The sequence below is a fragment of the Nelusetta ayraudi genome, unplaced genomic scaffold, assembly GCF_046127955.1.
Source record: "Nelusetta ayraudi isolate G7.1 ecotype Tasmania unplaced genomic scaffold, CSIRO-AGI_Nayr_v1 ptg000116l, whole genome shotgun sequence".
NCBI classification, from domain to species: domain Eukaryota; kingdom Metazoa; phylum Chordata; class Actinopteri; order Tetraodontiformes; family Monacanthidae; genus Nelusetta; species Nelusetta ayraudi.
The window spans coordinates 810,001-828,882 of NW_027466166.1; the positions used below are offsets into that span (position 1 = coordinate 810,001).

The following is an 18,882-nucleotide window of genomic DNA, read 5'->3' on the forward strand; positions in this document are numbered from 1 at the left end:
TGCCGTTTTTCCGTCCCTCTTGGATACCTCTTCCAACCGTCTTTGGAAATACCAACATGCTACAATGTAGTAGGAGTATTTGCAGGTCTACGTCATATGTGGTTTGATGTCTTCAGAGATTTATTAGTAGTTATAGACTGGACATCCATGTGTGCTGATACGGTACTGTTGTATTCTTTATTTAATTCTCTAATTATTACATGTTTTTAGCGACTTATCAACTATAAATTCCACCAATGCTGGCATTGACCGTCTGACACAAGTCGTGTAGTTTCCCCCAAAGCTGAACTGGTCACAGTTTAAGAGTGAGTCTGTCTGTCCATTTTCTATCAATGCTTCTCCTGCACTCAGGGTCGCAGAGAGCAGGAACCCAGACCAGCTGTCTCGCGGGGGGGGGTGAGGGTGGAGTCACACCCTGGACAGGTCACCGGTTCACCGCAGGGTCACATAGAGGGACACACAACAACCCATGCTATGCCCACGGCTGCGGACAGTTTTACAGTCGGCCCGATGTTCACGTCTTTGGACTGTGGTAGGATGTTGGAGGAACATCCAAACTCCACATCAAAGAGGGAGTCCAACCCTTGCCCTTGTTGTTGCTGTGGGGCCACAGAATTGACCACGGTGCCACCATCTTGCCCTCAGTTTGGCAGGGAACTCTTTAACATGGAATCCAAATGAAAGTAAAAGAAATGAAGGATATTTTCACTGCTGCTGCTGCCTACGACTGCATCCATCGTAGCAGCGCATCGGGGGTGGTCACACTGAAAATAAGCAGGAAGCATGTTTGAAAAGATGCCGTCGGCCGCCTGCGGCCCGGGCGCCGCCTGCCGCGTCTCACCGGCGGTGTGTTCGGCACAACAGCACAACAGCGCGGGAAGAAAACAGCAAATCAATTTTTCTTTTCTTCCTTTTGCGCCGCCGTCTCAGTCTGTTTGCCAAACGCCAGCGCTTCTCTCGCGTCCCCCGCCGCTCGTCAGTCCACGCCCATGTGTGGACTGACGCAGCTGCCTTTTTCATTTACGTTTGCCGCCTCATCTGCCGTTATCTCTCTCTTAGTCATGTGCCGGTGAACACGCGTGGCGGCGGAGCGAGATCTGCCGTCTTCCTATTCAGCAGAGGCGCAGAGGGAAGGATGTGGATAAGGGTTGGGGAGACAGCGCCTTATTTTTTTTTTTTTTTTTTCATTTTTTGTGTGCGGAGGCAGGCGATGACACTCTAATGAACCTTGACCGCAGCTGCTCACCCACTCATTCATATGTGTGCGCCAGGACCCACACAATTTATGCCGCTCTCCTTATTGCTCCACTTTTTTCCCGATTTCCCCGACAATACCGCCACTCGTGGTTTTTCCATGTGTGGGTGCCTACACACACACACACACACACACACAAACACACACACACAACCTCATGATCACTCGGTTTCTCCAGATGTCTTATCTTCATCATTGTTGTGGGCAGAAGTGAGTCACAGCCATCGACACCAACCACTTAGCCCAGGCGGGCGCGGGGCCCTGATGAGGACGGCCGAAGTTGATGCGTCCACTCGAGGAAAATCGCAGCTTCAAGGTGCAAAACGTGAATTGATTGAGCAATCAAGCAACCCTCCCGCCGATCACACTTCCGTGCAATTGAGCATCCTTGCAATATAAATGTATATATTTTTGAAAAATGGCCATATTTATGTTAATGCGTGAGTTCTGACTCGCGGCACTGACTGCTCTCAAGACTTGTTGCTGGACATTCTTCACTACAAGAGAAAACTTTGGCTTCTGCCCGGCATTCCTCCTTCAGTGCCGGCAGCTCTTTGTACCCGGTGTGTTGGTGAGGGTCCCGTCACCCAGGCCGGCCAGTTTATTTTGGATTTACGCGCTGCCCGAGGGCCGACATATTGTTGTCTTAGGCCACATTATCAACACCTGCTATTCTAGTTCCCGTGGGTCTGAGTGACCGACGGCCTCGACTATCAATCCACCCAGCCTGCCACACGGCGCTGCTTTGAAGGGGCGAGTCCCTGACAAGATGTCCCTGAGAGAGAAAAGGTGGGGAGGTGAGACGGAGCTCGGGTTACTCCTCCAAACCTTGTCCCCTGGCTGGTAATGGCCGGTCCCCTCTGCGCACTGCATTATGCATCAGCATTAAGGCAAATGGAATGAAGCGGAATCCAATTACGGAAGAACAAACAGGTGGGCTCAGAGCAGCTTAGGCGCTGTATTGTTTCAATCACGGCATGAGCCCAAGCAACTGTAATGTTATCTGAAAAACACCTTCCCGTCGCCTTCGGGACGAAGGAGTCGGGAGGCAACGTTCCAGACACGGGGACATGAAACCGTGTGTCTGAAATGATAGAAGGCTTTAGGGGGTGAAGTTAACGCGGGCTAAATATGGCAGGCAGGAGCATGAGGTGGTGTTCACAAAGTGTGCAACAACGACAACAACAGCAAAGCGAAGTTCAGCGAAATACATTAAATGCGCTTTTTTAAATAACAACCCGCTTGGAAACTTAAATAAAAGATAAAACATCTCTGAAACAACCACTAACTCTGTGTTTTATTTGCTCAAAACAAGATAAATAACAGAAATGGCGTTTTTCTTAAAGGGGGGAAGGGTTAACGCAGAGTGCTGTGTGATCTTGTGCCTCGCGCTCAGCGTCTCACGCAAGCAAATTACGTTTGTGGCCGAAAACAATTTCCAAGAAGCCAACAGTCTGAATTTACATCAAAAAAGAGAATCAATACAAAAAAGTTGCCCATTTTATTATTTTATCAACTTTTCTGAACTTATGTGCCAACCCCTAGTCGTGTCCACACCTAGCTAATGAGGCACCCTGTGGTCGGATTAAATTTTCTCTTTGCCGTGTGGAAAAATCGCTGCCGACTTTCATTTTTTTAGGTTCGTCCTTCGGATCTTTTTTCTTCTTTTTTTTTAACATTGGATTTGTAAGAAAGAGATGAAAACTATTTTGAAGTCACAGAGCAAAAAAAAAAAAACGAAACCAAAAAAATACGAGGCTGCAGCCAGATTTGTGTGAGCACAAGAGAGGTGGAATAATTACACAACCCCTTTACATAGGTAAAATCCACTGCTGCTGAATAATCTCTCCAGTGTCGACAATAAGCTGCGAGTGATGAAACACTGTGGGCAGAGACGACCGAACACTGCGAAACGCCCTTCAGAAAAAGTCCTTCGTCTTGTTCAACCAGTCCAGGCGGGAATAAGAAAAGGGTGGAAAACACACGGTGGATAAAAAAAAAAAGAAGAAAAAAAAAAAGGCTAATTGTAACTATAACACAGACACACCAGCACTTAGGCTGTGTGTGCGCTTGTGTGCTGCCTACACAACATGAAAAGAGATGGAAGGGACGATCCAGCTAAGAGGCCCATTAGCCAGATGCTAACACAGCGAATGTAAGAGGAGAGCCGAGAGTGGCGCTGGGATAGAAGGACTTGGATGCTGGCTGCCAAGGAAACATTACCCCCTCTCCGCTCCCCCCCCCAACCCCCACCCCCTCTCTTGACACACACACACACACACACTTTCCTCGCATCCCCACATCCTTTAACCTCAGCCAAAAGCCATCTCAAGTCATTCCTCAAGCTGCTGGAGGCAAATCCCTGGCAAGCATTGCTATTGTAAAAAAAAAAGGAAGAAAAAAAAGTGTGATGCTGTGCAATTAGCCAACTTCACAACACGCTCACTCAGTCACTCACTCCAGAAAACCCCAGAAAATCCCCAAAATAAAAAAAAAAGCGCATGAACTAAGGACTAAAGAAAAGTTGCACCATTCAGCTCAGTCTCATCTTCACAGCTAACGGACGATAAACACGGTGATCTGCTAATCCCAGCGTAGCCACGGGCTCGTGATTCATTGTGTGTGATAACATTTCACGACGGCATTATTTTCACGACTGTGCGTGTGATCCATGGAATCACAATGTTATTGTAATGGCCCAAGTTTCCGCCCACCGAGGGAAAAGGATAAAGACGCTGCGAGGGCGGGCGCGTTCGCGTAAAGTTTCGAATCGCGACGTACAGGCAACGTGACGACGAGCACGTCAAGGAACGATTACCAATTAAAAATAATGACCAGTCTTCCTGGCCAAGGAGGAAATGTCCTTGTCTCCGCTGAGCTGCAGTCAGTTAGTTCTTCTCCTGAAGGTGGCGTTAAGAGAGAAGGCTTCAGCAGCAGCTGCAGCAGCCTGGCCCACTTTCACTTCAGCCTCATGGCTTCTTCCTTTTTTGTCACAGAGTGATTACTATTTAGCTGCCGGTCAAGCTCAAATAGCTTGATTAGATACTCTTTTTTCCCCCTCTTGCCCTGCTTTGCTCTGGGCTGTCAACAAGTGTGCCGTGACTTTGCTCGTATCCTATTATTAGCTGAGCGTGGCCACTGGGCTGGCACACTGATGGGCTGCTTTTTGGTTTATTTTTGAAAGAAGGGCTCCTCAAAGTCCAATGATCTTCTCAGTGAGGGAACCTCTGACGTTTTAAACCGAGGTTAGCCGATCTTCCCGGCACTTCTCTGTGTGTTCAGTGAGTGAGTGAGTATGGTGAAAGAGCTGCAGTGGAGTTGTTCTAGCAAGACAAGCCACTTTATGCAGTGAAATTTTCAATTGGTTGTTAACACGTATGCATTCGGGCACGTGGATGTAGTGATGATGATCTGACGTTGATCTCTTGGGTTGACAGAGAATGGTCCGAAAAAGAGAAATCGTCCAGTGAGCGTCGGTTGTGTGGAGGAATCAGATGTCAGGGGTCAGAGGTCAGACTCATTGAAGACCATAGAAAGGCAGCACTTAGTCAAACAACCAGTGGTTACAACCAAGAATAGCGCGCGCACACACACACACACACAGAACCTCAAAGCAGCTTTATGAGGTACCCTTTACTACTAGGAGTACTTGTTATTATACTATATTATTAAACAGTTTAATTTCTTTCCTGATGCTTATGGAACTTGATGAGCAGTTCTAGCAGTTAGAACCAGCGCAGCTGTAACGGGCCCTGGCGAACAATGTCCTGACGTCCATCTGGAAGGCCGACAGGTGCCGGATCCAACGGCGGGATGCTTTGTTATTTTTCCACTCGGGATTGTCCGGGAGATGAGATTAGGGGAGACAAGAATGAATGTTGTAACGAGCGAAAGGCGGAGCCGCGGAGGAATGTCCGTCCATCCATCAGGACCGCAGTAGCTCGCGCCAGGCATCTGCGTGGCTTCGTCTGCGCACCTATTGCGGAGCTTCCGCTCACATTAGCCCCCGTGTTGTCGGATCGTGTGTGAGCGCCGATGACAGGCTTGATTTTTCATGCGGATGAATGGAAAAAGGGGGTGGGGGTGGGGGCAGGGGGGGCTGAGTTATGGCGTCCATATGCAGCTCCCATCTCTGCAGCGCAAATGGAACAGCGCGGCCACTTTATCATTATTAGCGGGACCTCCCATGGCTCGAACAAAATGGAGACTGCACACTCTGTGCCGTGCTTCTATTTCATTTTGTCCATTAATGCTATTTTCCTAATGCTGCTGCTGCTGCTGCAGAGGCTGCAGCCTTTTTCCACGGCCCCTTTCTCTCTTTTAGGGAGCAGCTTTCTGGGCACACTGACATGAAAGGATTTATCAATAACAACAAGGCGGCTGCCATGTGTATTTAAGGAGTATTTTTTTGCCCACCACCCCACACAGCTTTGTTTGCATGCAGGTGTCCAGAGCAGATAAATAAAGACATCCAGCGCATTTAGAAAAAGTCATAGAATTTTTTTTTTTTGCATTTTTATACTGGCCAAAGGAACAAACAAAGGTATTGGGAATTATTAGAATCTTTTGGTGTTTCATTTAAAAATAATGATACTGGTCTCATGAGGTATCAGTGTGGTATCTTTTTGTTCTCACTGTGTAAACCCACCACTGTTTCTGTATTACGACTTGGGAAGTGGAACTGCTGATACTTGCTTCTCTGAGAGGCAGCGCAGTTCTTTGCACTTACAGTAAGTCAGAAGTGTGAGTGGCACAAGAGTGACACCTGCCAACAATTTTTCACTGCATGATTCACCAAGCGGCTTCCTATTTGCCACACATTGCACACACTGAGGGGAAAAAAAAAAAAACACGCAGCACAACTGGGCTTGCTCATCTCACCGCTGATATTGGATTTCTGCCCTTTTCTCAGATTAAAATCACTCAAATACGAGATTGCGGATGGGATCCATATTAGAAAAACGTGCTGGCGTCGGCATTCCGTGAGATGAGTTTCACTTAAGCCGTGACCTCACACCCGGGAAGTGCTTTGTCTGGCTGTGTTACAGTCTCCGGAGTCACGAATCGCTGGCTGCGAGGACGCCGTCTTCCCCACCAAATGCTCTGTGCGACACTTGCAAATCTTTTCCACGCAGCTGAAACATTTCTCTATCATCCATTACTGCCTGCTGGTGACCAACCACGGCTGGTTTGAGGAGCAGGCCTCTCACCGATCCCCCGCCTTGTTTTGAATTACTCATTTCAGACGGGGAAGAAGAGTCTGCCACTGAGATAAATGAAGAATTACGACCTCCTCCTAAATAAATTCCCTGCGTCCTGCAGATGTTGATGAAGTTGTTTCCGCTGTCGACGGCGGACGGCGGCGGAACGGCGTCTCCTCTTTCTAATTTTATCAGCGATGCTGCAAATCAACTCTCGACCCGCGTCGAGCTGGTCAGGCGAAAACGTCATTAACAGGCTTTTTTTTCCCCTTCCCTGGCAGAGATGCGATGTGAGAGCTTCATTTTCATCTGCAAACAAGAGAAGTTAATCATTCGCCGGGCCGAGGGTGGATCCTTCAAGCCCGGCTCCCCCTTAGGTCATTTGGTTGCTGGAAGCAATGAGAGTTGGAGAGGAAATGATTAAAAACTTGCCGTGTCAGTAAGACACATCAATATTATCTCCGCGTTTCAGTTCTCTTAAGGCAGTAAAACACTTGTTCTGATTGAAACCTCCTTAATTAGCAAAGCAACTTGGCAGCGGTGCTAATGACACCCAACTGAGCTGTGCTTTTTCCACACCATTTCCGTGACTGCTGAGCTGCTCCTGAACCCATCTAGAGTGCTCACCTGCTCTCGTGGAAGATGACCTCTGCCTCAGGGCACATTGAGATTCCGGCTCGCTGCAGGTGCACAGCAGCCAGCGTTGCCAGGTAATGAAGCACAGGATGCTCTTCTCTTATCTCGGCTGCGCTGGGCAGCCACGGAGCTCGCAGGCAAATGGGCTACAAGGGCAAAGTCTGGCCACCGACATCAAGCTGATGCCATCACAGCAGCTCAAGTGTCAGGCACTAAAGCCCAAACTACTTTCATATTTGCAGGCACAACGTGCCTCTTTTCAGAAATCAGACTCCTCTAAAATAAATATTCATATTTTGCCCCGGGTATTGAAATATTTGCATGCAGAGTAGAAGAAGTGAGAAACGGCTAATGATTCTTGTGAGGATACGGAGTTGAGTGACAGTAACAAGTGGCAGCGCTATGGACTGGACGAGTCTATAAAAGTAATTAGGCTGAGAAATTTACATTGGATGCGTAAAAGAGACACTCTGAGAAAGTGTGTTAACCATGACTTTCTGAGATCTTCTAATAATGACGAAGCCTCAAAGTTCCTCCTGGGTGAAGCTGAATAACTTGCCACACCTAATCAATTCAACTTCGACGACTTTGAAAGTGGTTGGGCCAATCACGTTAAAGTGGACCACTCAGATTCTTTTCTGTGCAACATTAGCCATGCATCACAGTCCTGCTGTGCACTGTGGTGGTTAGCTAAACTCTTGCTAACACGTGAACCTGGTGTCTTGGATGTCGAGGTACGATGAAGCTGCAGCAGTTTCGTTAACCCCTTTCGTGGCAGACATTGTTTTTAACCTTGCAGCAGCTTCTTCTTTTTCTGTTTTATTTTTTTTTTTGGTTTGCTTTGTTTTGCTATGTTTAGACAAGATGCTTCTCACCCTCATACCATCCACCTCCTTTTCAAAGAAAGTGCATTGTTATGGAACACACTCATTTTGTCTTGCGGCTGTTGGCAAGATGGGAGCGAAGAGTAGAGATAAAATCTCTTGCTGCTGTACAAGGTTACATACTAAAGGTTAAATATCTGAGGAACTGGAGTGAACTCTCACAACTTCCTCCAACTCTGCAGCCTGTTTCTGTATTTTTCGTGTAAAAATGTAACATTGCGGCTGTGAGCTTGAGAAGGATGCTGGTCCATCTGACGTAACCCAACGCAAGCAGCAACAGTTTTCCGTGTGCCTACTTCTTGGAGAAGCACAGCATGTGTTGATGACTGATAGAAACAAATGCCGGGGATGAATCAAGAGCGCTAGCGGGAGCCGCGCTCTTGATTTCCCTCCATCAGCGAAACTTTCTGTCCGGGCAAATCAATCGCTCCGATCCGATCGGTGGCCATCTCTCGCCGTGCATCTCATGGACATTCAAGCAGGGCACAATGGAAGCAGGAAATCACATGTCAGACAACTTCATGGTGGATGACTTTAATATCCGCCGCAGTAGCCAGAGAGGCTGTCCGCTGGAATCATTCAATAGCCAATGAAGCCGCGGGCCACTAAACCAATATGGCGCGCTGTTGCAGAATGGATGTGTTTCATGTCGGTCGCAGTGTAATTTAATCCAGCCCTTAGGACAAGCATCTCTCAACAGAAATGGGAAAAAAAAATCTTAGTAATAGAGACAGGAGGGAGGGAGATGATGTGTGTAACCCTTTGCTAACCCCGGTCCTGGCTTCCCAGCTTGGGAGACTTCTGTTCGTCAGCCTTCTTAAAATACAGCCCACCAGAGGCTTCCTCAGGTGCACCTTGCTCTGCTAATAAAGTGTATATATTTTAAGGTTGGGCATGTTGTGCGTTCAGAGATGCTATTCTCGGTTGTAACCCGTGGTTATTTGAGTTCCCGTTGCCTTTCTGTGGTCTCCAACCAGTCTGCCCATTCTGACCTTTGACCCCTGGCATCAACGAGGCATTTTCCTCCAAAGAAATGAATGATGCTCACTGGATGTTTTGCCTTCCTGGGAGCCTTCACTGTGAACCTTTGAGGGTTGGTGATGTGGATATTTCAGAAGATCAGCAGCAGTTTGTGAGACAACCACGTTCACAATGTTCAAAGTCACCTCAATGCCCTTTTTTTCTGATGCTGCTTTGGAATTCAGCAAGTCATCTTCACCACGTCTACACGCCTGAATGCATTGAGTTGATGCTGGTTGATTAGTTGTTTGCGTTAACAAGCAATTGTACATTGTACCTAATAAAGTGAGTGTCTGTTGATGCAAAGGAAAATGTGGCAAAACTTTGGCCAAAAACCTGTTTGTGAAAGGAACATTTTGAAGAATGAAGGTTGTTCAGGAAGCAACGGACAACCCCAAACTCCAGTGCACAGGGAGGACAGAGGACTACAGAGCATTAAAATGTAAATGACACGGTCACGACTTGTTAGATAAACTGTCTTGTAAAGAAAATGGTGCCAACGTAAAGGCAAAGAGTACAGCGCTCAAGGGGAAGGAGAAAATACAAAGACACAAGTCTGACAGGCGCCCAGAGCCGCATTGACGTCACTGACCACACTGAACAGGAGGCACACAGTGTCTAACCAGCAGCATTTAGCGAGATTGAAGTGGTGACTGTCAAAAGTGATGCCCCCTCACAGAGGAGGAGGGATTGAACACAGCTTTTCAAAGCCACAGAAGTGCACAAATACTTTCACTTTTCCTCCAGCAGCTGAAGAAACGATATTACACTCTGTTGTTTTTTTTCTATAATATCATCGTATCCCTTTGACAAATGTGTTTGGAGTATGTGCCAGGTGACTGTGCCCACTGACAAAAAAAACAACCAAATAGTGTGCGGTGGGAGGGACAAACTCCACTCAATTCCACTCCATCACCTGCTGGGATGAAACCTAATTTCCCGCGGGATTTAACTTCAGATGAACTCCGTTCCCACGCCGAGGAGCCGACAACTTAACAGCTAACGCGAGCTGAATCGGTGCGCGGCATAATGCGGAGATGGAGGGGTTGGGGGGGTGGGGGGCGCTCCCTTTTGAAGGATGTGGTATTGCGCCGTGTCGGTTGAGAGCAACCACTTTGGAACTGTCTCAATTTAACTCCCCCGTGAATGCCATTGCCTTTTTAGGGAATAGTCGGGCCGTGAGTAGGAAGACGGGGCGTGAAAGGTTTGGCTGAAATCAGAGCACGAGAGAGAGCGTCTGTTCGGATCACTTTAAAGCTGCTCTCAAAGCTCGGAGCCCAAGTTATGAAAACACGGTCAGGAGGGGGCGCGTTCGTGCGTGAGTGCGTCTGCATTCAAATAAGAAAACATTTGGTTAAGAGACGGCCGTCTAGGTTTTTGCTATTCAAGTCAGGCTGGCTCGCCCTGCCTGCAATATTCCAATCTTTCCGACTCGCAGACGCCGCCCACTGTCCCTTGAAGAGTCATAATCACCGAGGTACTCCGTGTCCTCTTGGTATTCTCTCCAAACTCGTCGTGACCTTAACTGACCGGCAAATCCATTCTACAAGACTGACTAGCGGTGGCTTTGCCGTGTGGACAAACCACTTAGCGAGATCCTGTAAAGTGACACGGACGGTGGGAGATGAGGAGCTCAGGCTGAAATCCTTAATCCAATCCTGCAGCAGTAAATTGAAAATTCATTTAAACCCTCTCAAGTCATATCGGAGGTTTGACTCGACTCCAGCCGACGCGTAGGGGTTCTCTGCGTAAGAGACGTTTCTTTTTCCCTACGAGCAGCAAATCTAACGTGAGTAAACATCCCATTTCGCGATGACATCGGCAGGTGCGACTCAGCTGCGCATCACTCAGACAGTCTGCGTGTGGCCGGCCTTCCTGTAATTCATTGGACACGGTGGCAGTCACCCACGTGTTTAACGCGGGAAATAAATAATCGTCTCGTTATTGGCGGTGGTAACTGTGACGGGGAGGAGGGCTGAAATACAACCAGATAAATAAATGAATGGGGGGGCTGTCCAGCCTGTCCACCCGCACTCCCGATTAACTGCGCTGCAGAATAATCATTTTTCTTCAACATTTCGCCCGAAATTAACTGCAAGCAAGCAGACGCCTCAGCTGTGTGACTGAGTGTGATGATCTCAACATGACAGCATGCGTGCTGCTGTGGGGGATTTTGAAGACAGCGCAGCAGACTGAGTTGCACAAACTCTGAGCTGGTATTGATGTCACTGACACTTCGCAATTGGTGGCTTTCCATTAAAAAAAAAAAACTTTTTTTTTGGAAAACACTAGAAAATTCACTTTAAAAAGGAGAAACGTCAGTGCCACGTTACCACATTACGATGGCAAATTCACAATGTAACGTAAAGTGCAGTTTCATCATGGCACGGCCCTATGTTTCTACTAGTGTAAGCCTTGATGAAATAATGGAAGGAGTACTTTAGAAGTAGCTGTTCATGTTCATGAGATCAAGGACTCTGTTCAGACAGATCAGCAAATGCCAACCTTAACTTCTAACATCTGAGAAGACACAAACAACGTTGACCGTGTGAGCAGAATATTAGCAACTTCCGCAGCTTGATTCCGCAAACCTATTTCTAAAAAAAACATTTTGCAAATTAGCTTTGAGTCGAAAAAGCCTTGGGAAACCTCAAGCGAGGGTGGAAGCTTTAACTTTATTGCGAATTAAAGGAAGTCTTTACGTCGTCTTTATGCTGTTCCCATGAAATTTATAAGGCACATTTTTTTCTTAGTGCACATTTAAGATTTGGGGTTTTAAGGTTTTATAGAACTGCACAAATTATTGAAGTCTCTATCTTTGTAGCTTTGTACTGTACTGGTGGCTCAATACGTAATGCAACGCTGAGGTTCTGCCCCTCTCACTGAGTGGTGTCAGTTTGGCGCATGTACTCACAGATGTAGTAGTACTCTCTGCCCGGTCGGAACTCGAAGCCCAGGGAGAAGGGGGTGAAGAGCTGGAACTTCTCCGAGAACTTGAGCGGTCCGTTGGGCGAGTGCGGCCGGTTGCACTCCCAGCGTTTGAAGCCCTTGGCGGTGTGGTCGCACGTGCTGTAGCCATCGTAGTTGACCATGTAGAGGACGTAGCGCTCGGTCCGCTCCACGGGCACCGAGTCCTCGTAGTGCGGGCAGTAGACATCCAGGTAGTCGTTTATGCACACGTCGATGTGGTAGTCCCCACGATGGAACCTGGTGTCAAACAGAGGCGGTGGTTGATTAGCTTTTCAGAATATTTCAACTGAGCGCTAGATATGGTTGCCAAATATATATTGCATATTAGTTAAAATGTTTGCATTGGTGCATCAGCTCAGCAAAAGTTGCTGAAATCCAGCGTGTGGGCGGCAAATTGTTGTTTTTGTCTCCAGCCTCTCCTTCGGCGCTGCATTGAAATTTATTCCCGCACCAGTTCTCCATATTCTGGCTTTGACAAATTTCAGGTGGGCTGCAGAAAATCTAAATCTGCCCTTGAAACAGACATTTACTCTCTCTGTTTCTCTCTTTCTTATACACACACCTGCCAGCAGAAGGAAAATGACATTTTCAAATTCGAGTCTGAGGACGCGTGGGTTCAGAGTGTACAATTTTTGACTCCCTTTAGAAAAAAAATAAAGAAATCATTTTTTTTTTTTAGAGAGATGGATGGATCGGAGCAGAAATAATCACACAGACGCTAGATGGGCAGCGAATGTCATGGCGACAGAAACACAGAGGCATCTTTACCACGGCAGCGATGTGGAAGACGGCACACGGGGGTCAGAGGGCTGCGCTGTATACAGCAGCATTCATTCAAAAGGTCACACTGTCACAAGATGACATGCGTGCAGAAATGCAGTTTGCTTCACGCTCAAAGAAACATCGTCTCACATTCACGATTAGAGATTGTGTATTTTCTCCTGCCTTTCAGGATGGACCCCGGGAGGGGGGTGGGGCTCTAACCCTGGGAGTGCAAGGGGGCGTCAGTGGGAGAAAACAATAAGCACCTGTGAGTTTGTCCTCCATTTAGGCCCCCCCAAAAATCTGCCATTGTGTTATTTTTACCCACTAAAGGTCAGGTGTTCCAGGCCAACACTGAGAGAATGCCCTCCACTTTTAAAAATAACAAAGAAGGACCAAAAAAATACACTTTAACAGGCTAAAACAGGTTTATCCTCAGAGACACGGGTCATGTTTCGCAGGTGGCCTCCATCTCGCGGGCGCTTTGTGTTTGTTCAAGCTTTTGTTTCATTGTAGATTTAACGTCTGTAATTCTAGGGCTGCGGATATTAAATTTATCGGATTCCTCAGTTATTTTTGTTTTCAATGTTCTGAGAGTGAGAGAGTGGGGGAATATTTGCGTCAGAGCTTCCAGAGAGCGGGGGCCGTTTTTTTGAAAAAGCAAAAAAAAAAAAAAAAAACATGTCGGGGGGGCAGAGAGAGGATTTTTCGCATGCCGTCGCTAAATGTGTCAAACAACGGCAGCGCCGCTGAAAAGACCTGGCGCAGCACGGTGGCATAAAAGGTGTCAGTGCTGTCCTCCATCGTCTCCACTGTCCTGCGTTTTCCATCCCCTCTGTCTGTCTATCAGAAGCAGCACCTCTGCTTGTTGTTTCATGGTGAGGTTCGGGGTTCAAAGATACATGTATGAATAAATACATAGAAATATGTGGCTTTACCCAGACACATACAAACAACTGCAAAATCCCCAAATCCCTAAAATAGCAAACCGAAAAACTAGCATTAGCTTTTCCACGCTACTGAACTGATCACTTAAATGGGAAGATAAAGGCAACAATAAGGTGACGAATTGAGCCGTTGAGACATGTCTCATTTATGACCGTGGTCTCTCTCTGTGTGTGTGTGTGTGTGTGTGTGTGTGTGTGTGTGTGTGTGTGTGTGTGTGTGTGCGTGCGTGTGCGCGCCAGCCCACCTTGTTTATTTATGTTGTTATGTGAGCATGAGCTAGCATGAAATGTTGAAATGTTTCTCCGCTGTGTTTACTCATGTGGGCTAAATACCAATGTGACGGTGTTTACAAGCAAAGAATGGAGGAGCTCAACTGCAACGTCTCCCTCAAAACATCGCTGTCGAGGTCCAGGAGGAGGCGTGCACCTCCACGGCTGCTTGGAAATGTCACCGACGTAATGGCTGCATCCTTCCATCTGCTGATTCTGAGTGACTAAGTGTGTGTGTGTGTGTGTGTGTGTGTGTGTGTGTGTGTTCTTGTTTATATGGCAATGTGAGGACCGAGAGTTACAACCAACAGAGTGAGGACATTTCAGAGGCAAAGTTCGGGTTTGGGTTTTGGCTTGACAAAAGAATGGAAAATAGATGCAGGTCCTCACAGAGAGAGTGTGCATGTGTGTGTGTGTGTGTGTGTGTGTGTGTGTGCGTTTCAGTGGCCCTCCTCTCCCTCCCTCAGCAGCAGCAACAGTAGCTCGTAGCCCCGCCATCTACGACACGCCACCACGCCCGCCGCCTCCGCCGCGCATGCACAGTGGATGCACCCTAACGTGCGCGCCCACCCGTGCACGCACAATACCCAAGGAACGTTTTATCACTTCACCGGCTTTCTCACTGGCAGGCGGGCGGGCGGGCAAGACAGCCGAGAGCTGCTGGTAACGCCGAGGGAGACGTGCAGGGCGGAGAAATAAAAGGGAAGAGCAGGAGAAGGTGAAGTGATTCTAAAAAAAAAAAAAAAAAAGGAGAAAGGAAAAAAAAAAAGGCACTAATGCGGATAGCGATGCCAAGCTGGCAGGCTGCGGGTGGGATTCATTCAAGCACTCATTTATCATTAAAGGAGGCTGTGCTGAAACTGCATGCGCATGGCGTGATGCGAGACTGAAGCCAAAGGAGAAGTCGTTTCAGAAAAGGGTTGATCATCGTGAAGTGTTGGTCCTCATGAGAGCCAACATTCCAACAAGTAAGAATGACCCAAATCAGGCCCGTTCAACCGGTGCCACTGCTGGTATCTAGTCCACCTACAGTACTTCATGATTCACTCATCCTCTGCGTCTCAGCTGGTTGCTGCAGCCGCAAAGTCCTCCTCCTTGGTTAAGACTATTCACAACTTTAGTTGCTTCATGTTCCATCTCTCCGCTGATCACACGTGTTCTATTAGGAGGGGGCACATGAGCAAGGAAATCCACAACTAGCCGAGCTCTGGCTAAAAGCAAAATAGTTATTTTTAGCTGTGGACGGTGCAGTATAGGACACCGAGGACGAGGGGAGAAATAACCCCCCCCCCACTGATCCACCTGAGGTTCCACAACACGATTTCATGGCCCTTGTTAATTTTGAGACCCCATATTTAGAAAACGGATGCGATCGGAATTAAACTGACCTAATAAACTAAATGAATCTCAAACGACCAGATGTTCAATTCTGATTAAAAAAAAAAAAAAAAAACATCCTCTGACTAGCTTGTGTGCAAAAAAGAAGAAGAAAAAAAAAAAAAAAACTAGAGAAAGACAATCAGCACCCACTGATTGTAATATTAAAAGAGCCAACAGAGTTTCATGTTGATCCTCCAAGGTTTTAGATTCTGGCCTGAAAGTAAATTAAAATGTAAAATCTAATCAGGGAATAAATTAACTGTGATGTAGTACAAAATGCAGGCAAATTGGTAAAATGAATAAATGCAACCTGGTCAGTCCATCTTGTTGGGATGCCACATGAAAACACCTGCTATTCTTTGTCCTTCTTTACAATTCCACTGATTCCCTGAAGCTGACAGGCAGAATCTGGTTCAGGCATCATTTAGAATCATCTCCATGGATTTGTCCTCGTATCGCCACGTGATGCTTCCAGAGTACAACGTGCGCAACAGCCGAGAATCCTTCCCCATTTTCACCACGGGCCAGAGCGGCACAACAGGTAATTAAGGAGCAGAGTAGGACGGAGGGCTAATTGTCAAACGGTGACAATTACGCGTCTTTGTTATCCCGCAGCTGCCCCAGCGGGCTGTGGGTCACTTTGTGTGTTGCGGGTCACAACACACAATACCAGGGAAAATCAGCCGGACCCAGAGTGTGTGTGTGTGTGTGTGTGTGCGTGTGTGTGCGTGTGCGCGCACGCGTGTGTGTGTGTACCGACTCGGTGAATGAGAGGGAGGGAGATAATCTTCATTTCCAACTGATTGCATTTTCACACCAACTCCTCAGGCCCTCAGGGCTGAAACCAAAGGGCCAAGTGTTGTCAGCACACACACACACACACACACACACACACACACACACGGATAGAAAAAGACACCGGCAAACACACACACACACACACACAGTTGCAAACTGAGAGAGTGAATTCTGGCAGAGCGGCAGGATTGAAGTGAATGCAGGGTAAGAAGGCACACCACTGCGGCCGCTGATTGGCTCATTTCCATTTCAATTACACAGCCCAGTGACATTGCTGTGCATACACTCCGACACACAAACGTACACCTACACAAGAAGACCTGGTGGGCGGGCATGGTGGCAGTGCGCGCGCACACACACACACACACACGTACTCACACTGTACCCGCCGAACTCCCATCAGCCACTTCTTCTTTGAGCTCTGCACCAGCAGCTGCAGACACAATATGTGTGTGTGTGTGTGTGTGTGTGTGTGTGTGTGTGAGTGTGCGTGGGGAGAGATGGCGAACCCCAGTCAAAGGGAAAGACGGAGAAAAGGCGCAGACGGCTAGCTGCTAGCAGTTGAATGAGAGCGATTCAATAGAAGGAGGAACTTTCCAACGTGCCGCCCCGGCTGTTTTCACTACAGACGCCGGGGCGAGGACAGTCGGACAGGACGCTCGCTGCTGCACGCGGTCTTATTTCAACGCTTAGCCTCCAGGAGGGCGGGGAGGGGGGAGCAGGACGGCTGAGGTTGCTTTTCATTAGGTTTATTCATTTGCTAAAGTACGTCAGCTTTATCAATAGTTAATAAGAGAGGGAAACAAACATAATATTAAGGTCTGAATTTGTACTTACAAATAGGCATAATGAAAAGCACGGGACATGTTCATTCTGTGCTCGGTGGTTTTTAAATAAAAATCGAATCAAAATCCTCAACACAAACTCAACTAGGTAGCCGTGCACTCACAGCATTATTAAGCATCTTCCACAGCAAGCACACATTAGGAAACCTTGCCTTAATGATAACAATCTAGCTGTTTTTTCGTTTGTTTGTTTTAACCCAGTGAAAATGCAGCAGTATATATGCCAGGCCTGTGAGTGGCGCTGCAGCGCTGCTACAGAAGTACGGCAAAAACACAGAAGAAGATGTAAATTTAAAATCTCTTGCGATGTAAACAAACAAGGGAGGGGCGTAAAAGAGGCATTTGGAGATTCAATCACTGGAGGACTGTGAGGTTATTCAGGCTCTCAAAACATTCACTGTTGTTGAAACAACAATACGATTAAAATAAAAATAATATATATATATATACTGACGGACATACAGTGGAGATACTGCCTGTGAGGAAGCGTTAATGTAAAAGCTGCTGTGACTTTTTTTTTTTTTTTACCGCAAGACTGCAGCGCTCGCTGCATGGCGACTCAGATCACTCTTGTCTCTACCTCTCACTCGCTCTGTTATCTTTCTATTTTCTCTTTCGGGCTTTTTCCACCTGCCTGATTTTCTTGTTCAGCTTCGGTCCCGCTCTTGACCCCACATCACATCTATTTACATTATTCATTCCGTCAGCTTCTCCCTCGTATATCTTTCAAAAAAAAAGAAAGAAAAAAATTCAATTCAATATCCTAAGGCAATGTTCCAGTGCTAGATAAGTCAAATAACAGAAACCTAAAAAAAAAAAAAACAACAACGACAAAAAAAAAATTATAATAATAACAAAAAATGCACAGAGACCTTTAAAGGTAAAGCCATATATATCCTTGGGAGTATGAGCATGTTTGCTTTGGTGTGTGCACATGTGTGTGTTCCCAAAGTGGGGGATCATTTGTTGATTTTAGTCCGGAGGGGAAATATGTTTAGCTAAGAGGAGCTGACCTATGACTGAACCCCGAATAGAGTAAACATGCTAAAGGTCCCTTTGTCGACCTTTCAACACACACACACACACCCCTACACACACACTTCGCAAACACTTCTCAATATAGTTGGCGCAGTTGTCTAATTACACATGATTGGTTGGGGGTTGGGAAGATGAGAGGGAAAGGAGGGAAGGAGCTGAAAGATGGAGAGGGAGCGAATGAAGAACAGGACTGCTGCAAGTGATTAGGCCCATTCTTTACAGTAGTCACAGAAAGGATCTTTTTTTTTATTTTTCCACCTCATTATTACTAATGGCACAGACGTTGGTGGTGGAGAGTGAGCGGCGGATAACTGCATCCAATATTTCCATTCTGCAATTTTCCTGACTGTAAAATGGATTCCCTGACGGAACCGTCGCTTCAGCGTTTCTCACCCCCCCCGCCCCCCTTTTTTTGTTATTTTCTAGTAGCTCTTGCAAGCGCAATTACAAGATGGCGTGAAGCTCAGCTGCTGTGGTCGCGTCACATGTCAGAAGGAGGGACAGAAGTCTGCACAGAGGGTGAACTGGATGCAATGGAAGACAGGAGAACTAGAGTGTGCAAGAAGGATGCTGCAGAGCTGCTTCTTCATCCTGGAAAGTGTTCTGGATCAATCCAATAACGGAAAACAATCCACACGCAGATTAAAACAGAACGCATCGTTACTATTTCTCCCGCATTGCTGTAGGTTTGATGCACCTGCGGCCGCGGCACCCATGGCAACAACTGTAACCGCTTAACTTGTTGGCAACACATCCACCGGACTGTCAACACAGAGCAACTTGAGGGGAAGGAGGCTGGCCAGAGTTGGAAATTATGCACATGGAGGGAAGAGTGCATAGTGCTAGCTTGAAGCCTCCAGAACAGCCTGTTGGCTT

General features: G+C 47.1%; 1 protein-coding gene across 1 annotated transcript in view; it reads right to left on the reverse strand.

Annotated features, from left to right (window-relative positions):
- Positions 1-13,013, reverse strand: part of LOC142903708 (ephrin-A5b-like) — a 21,922-nt gene extending 8,909 nt beyond the window's left edge. Inside the window, exons 1-2 of the mRNA XM_076049490.1 lie at positions 12,995-13,013; positions 11,911-12,234 (exon numbers count right to left, since the gene is read on the reverse strand). Coding sequence (XP_075905605.1) covers positions 11,911-12,234; positions 12,995-13,013 — 343 coding nt within the window. The remainder of the gene's footprint in view (positions 1-11,910; positions 12,235-12,994) is intronic.
- Positions 13,014-18,882: the final 5,869 nt, after the last annotated feature.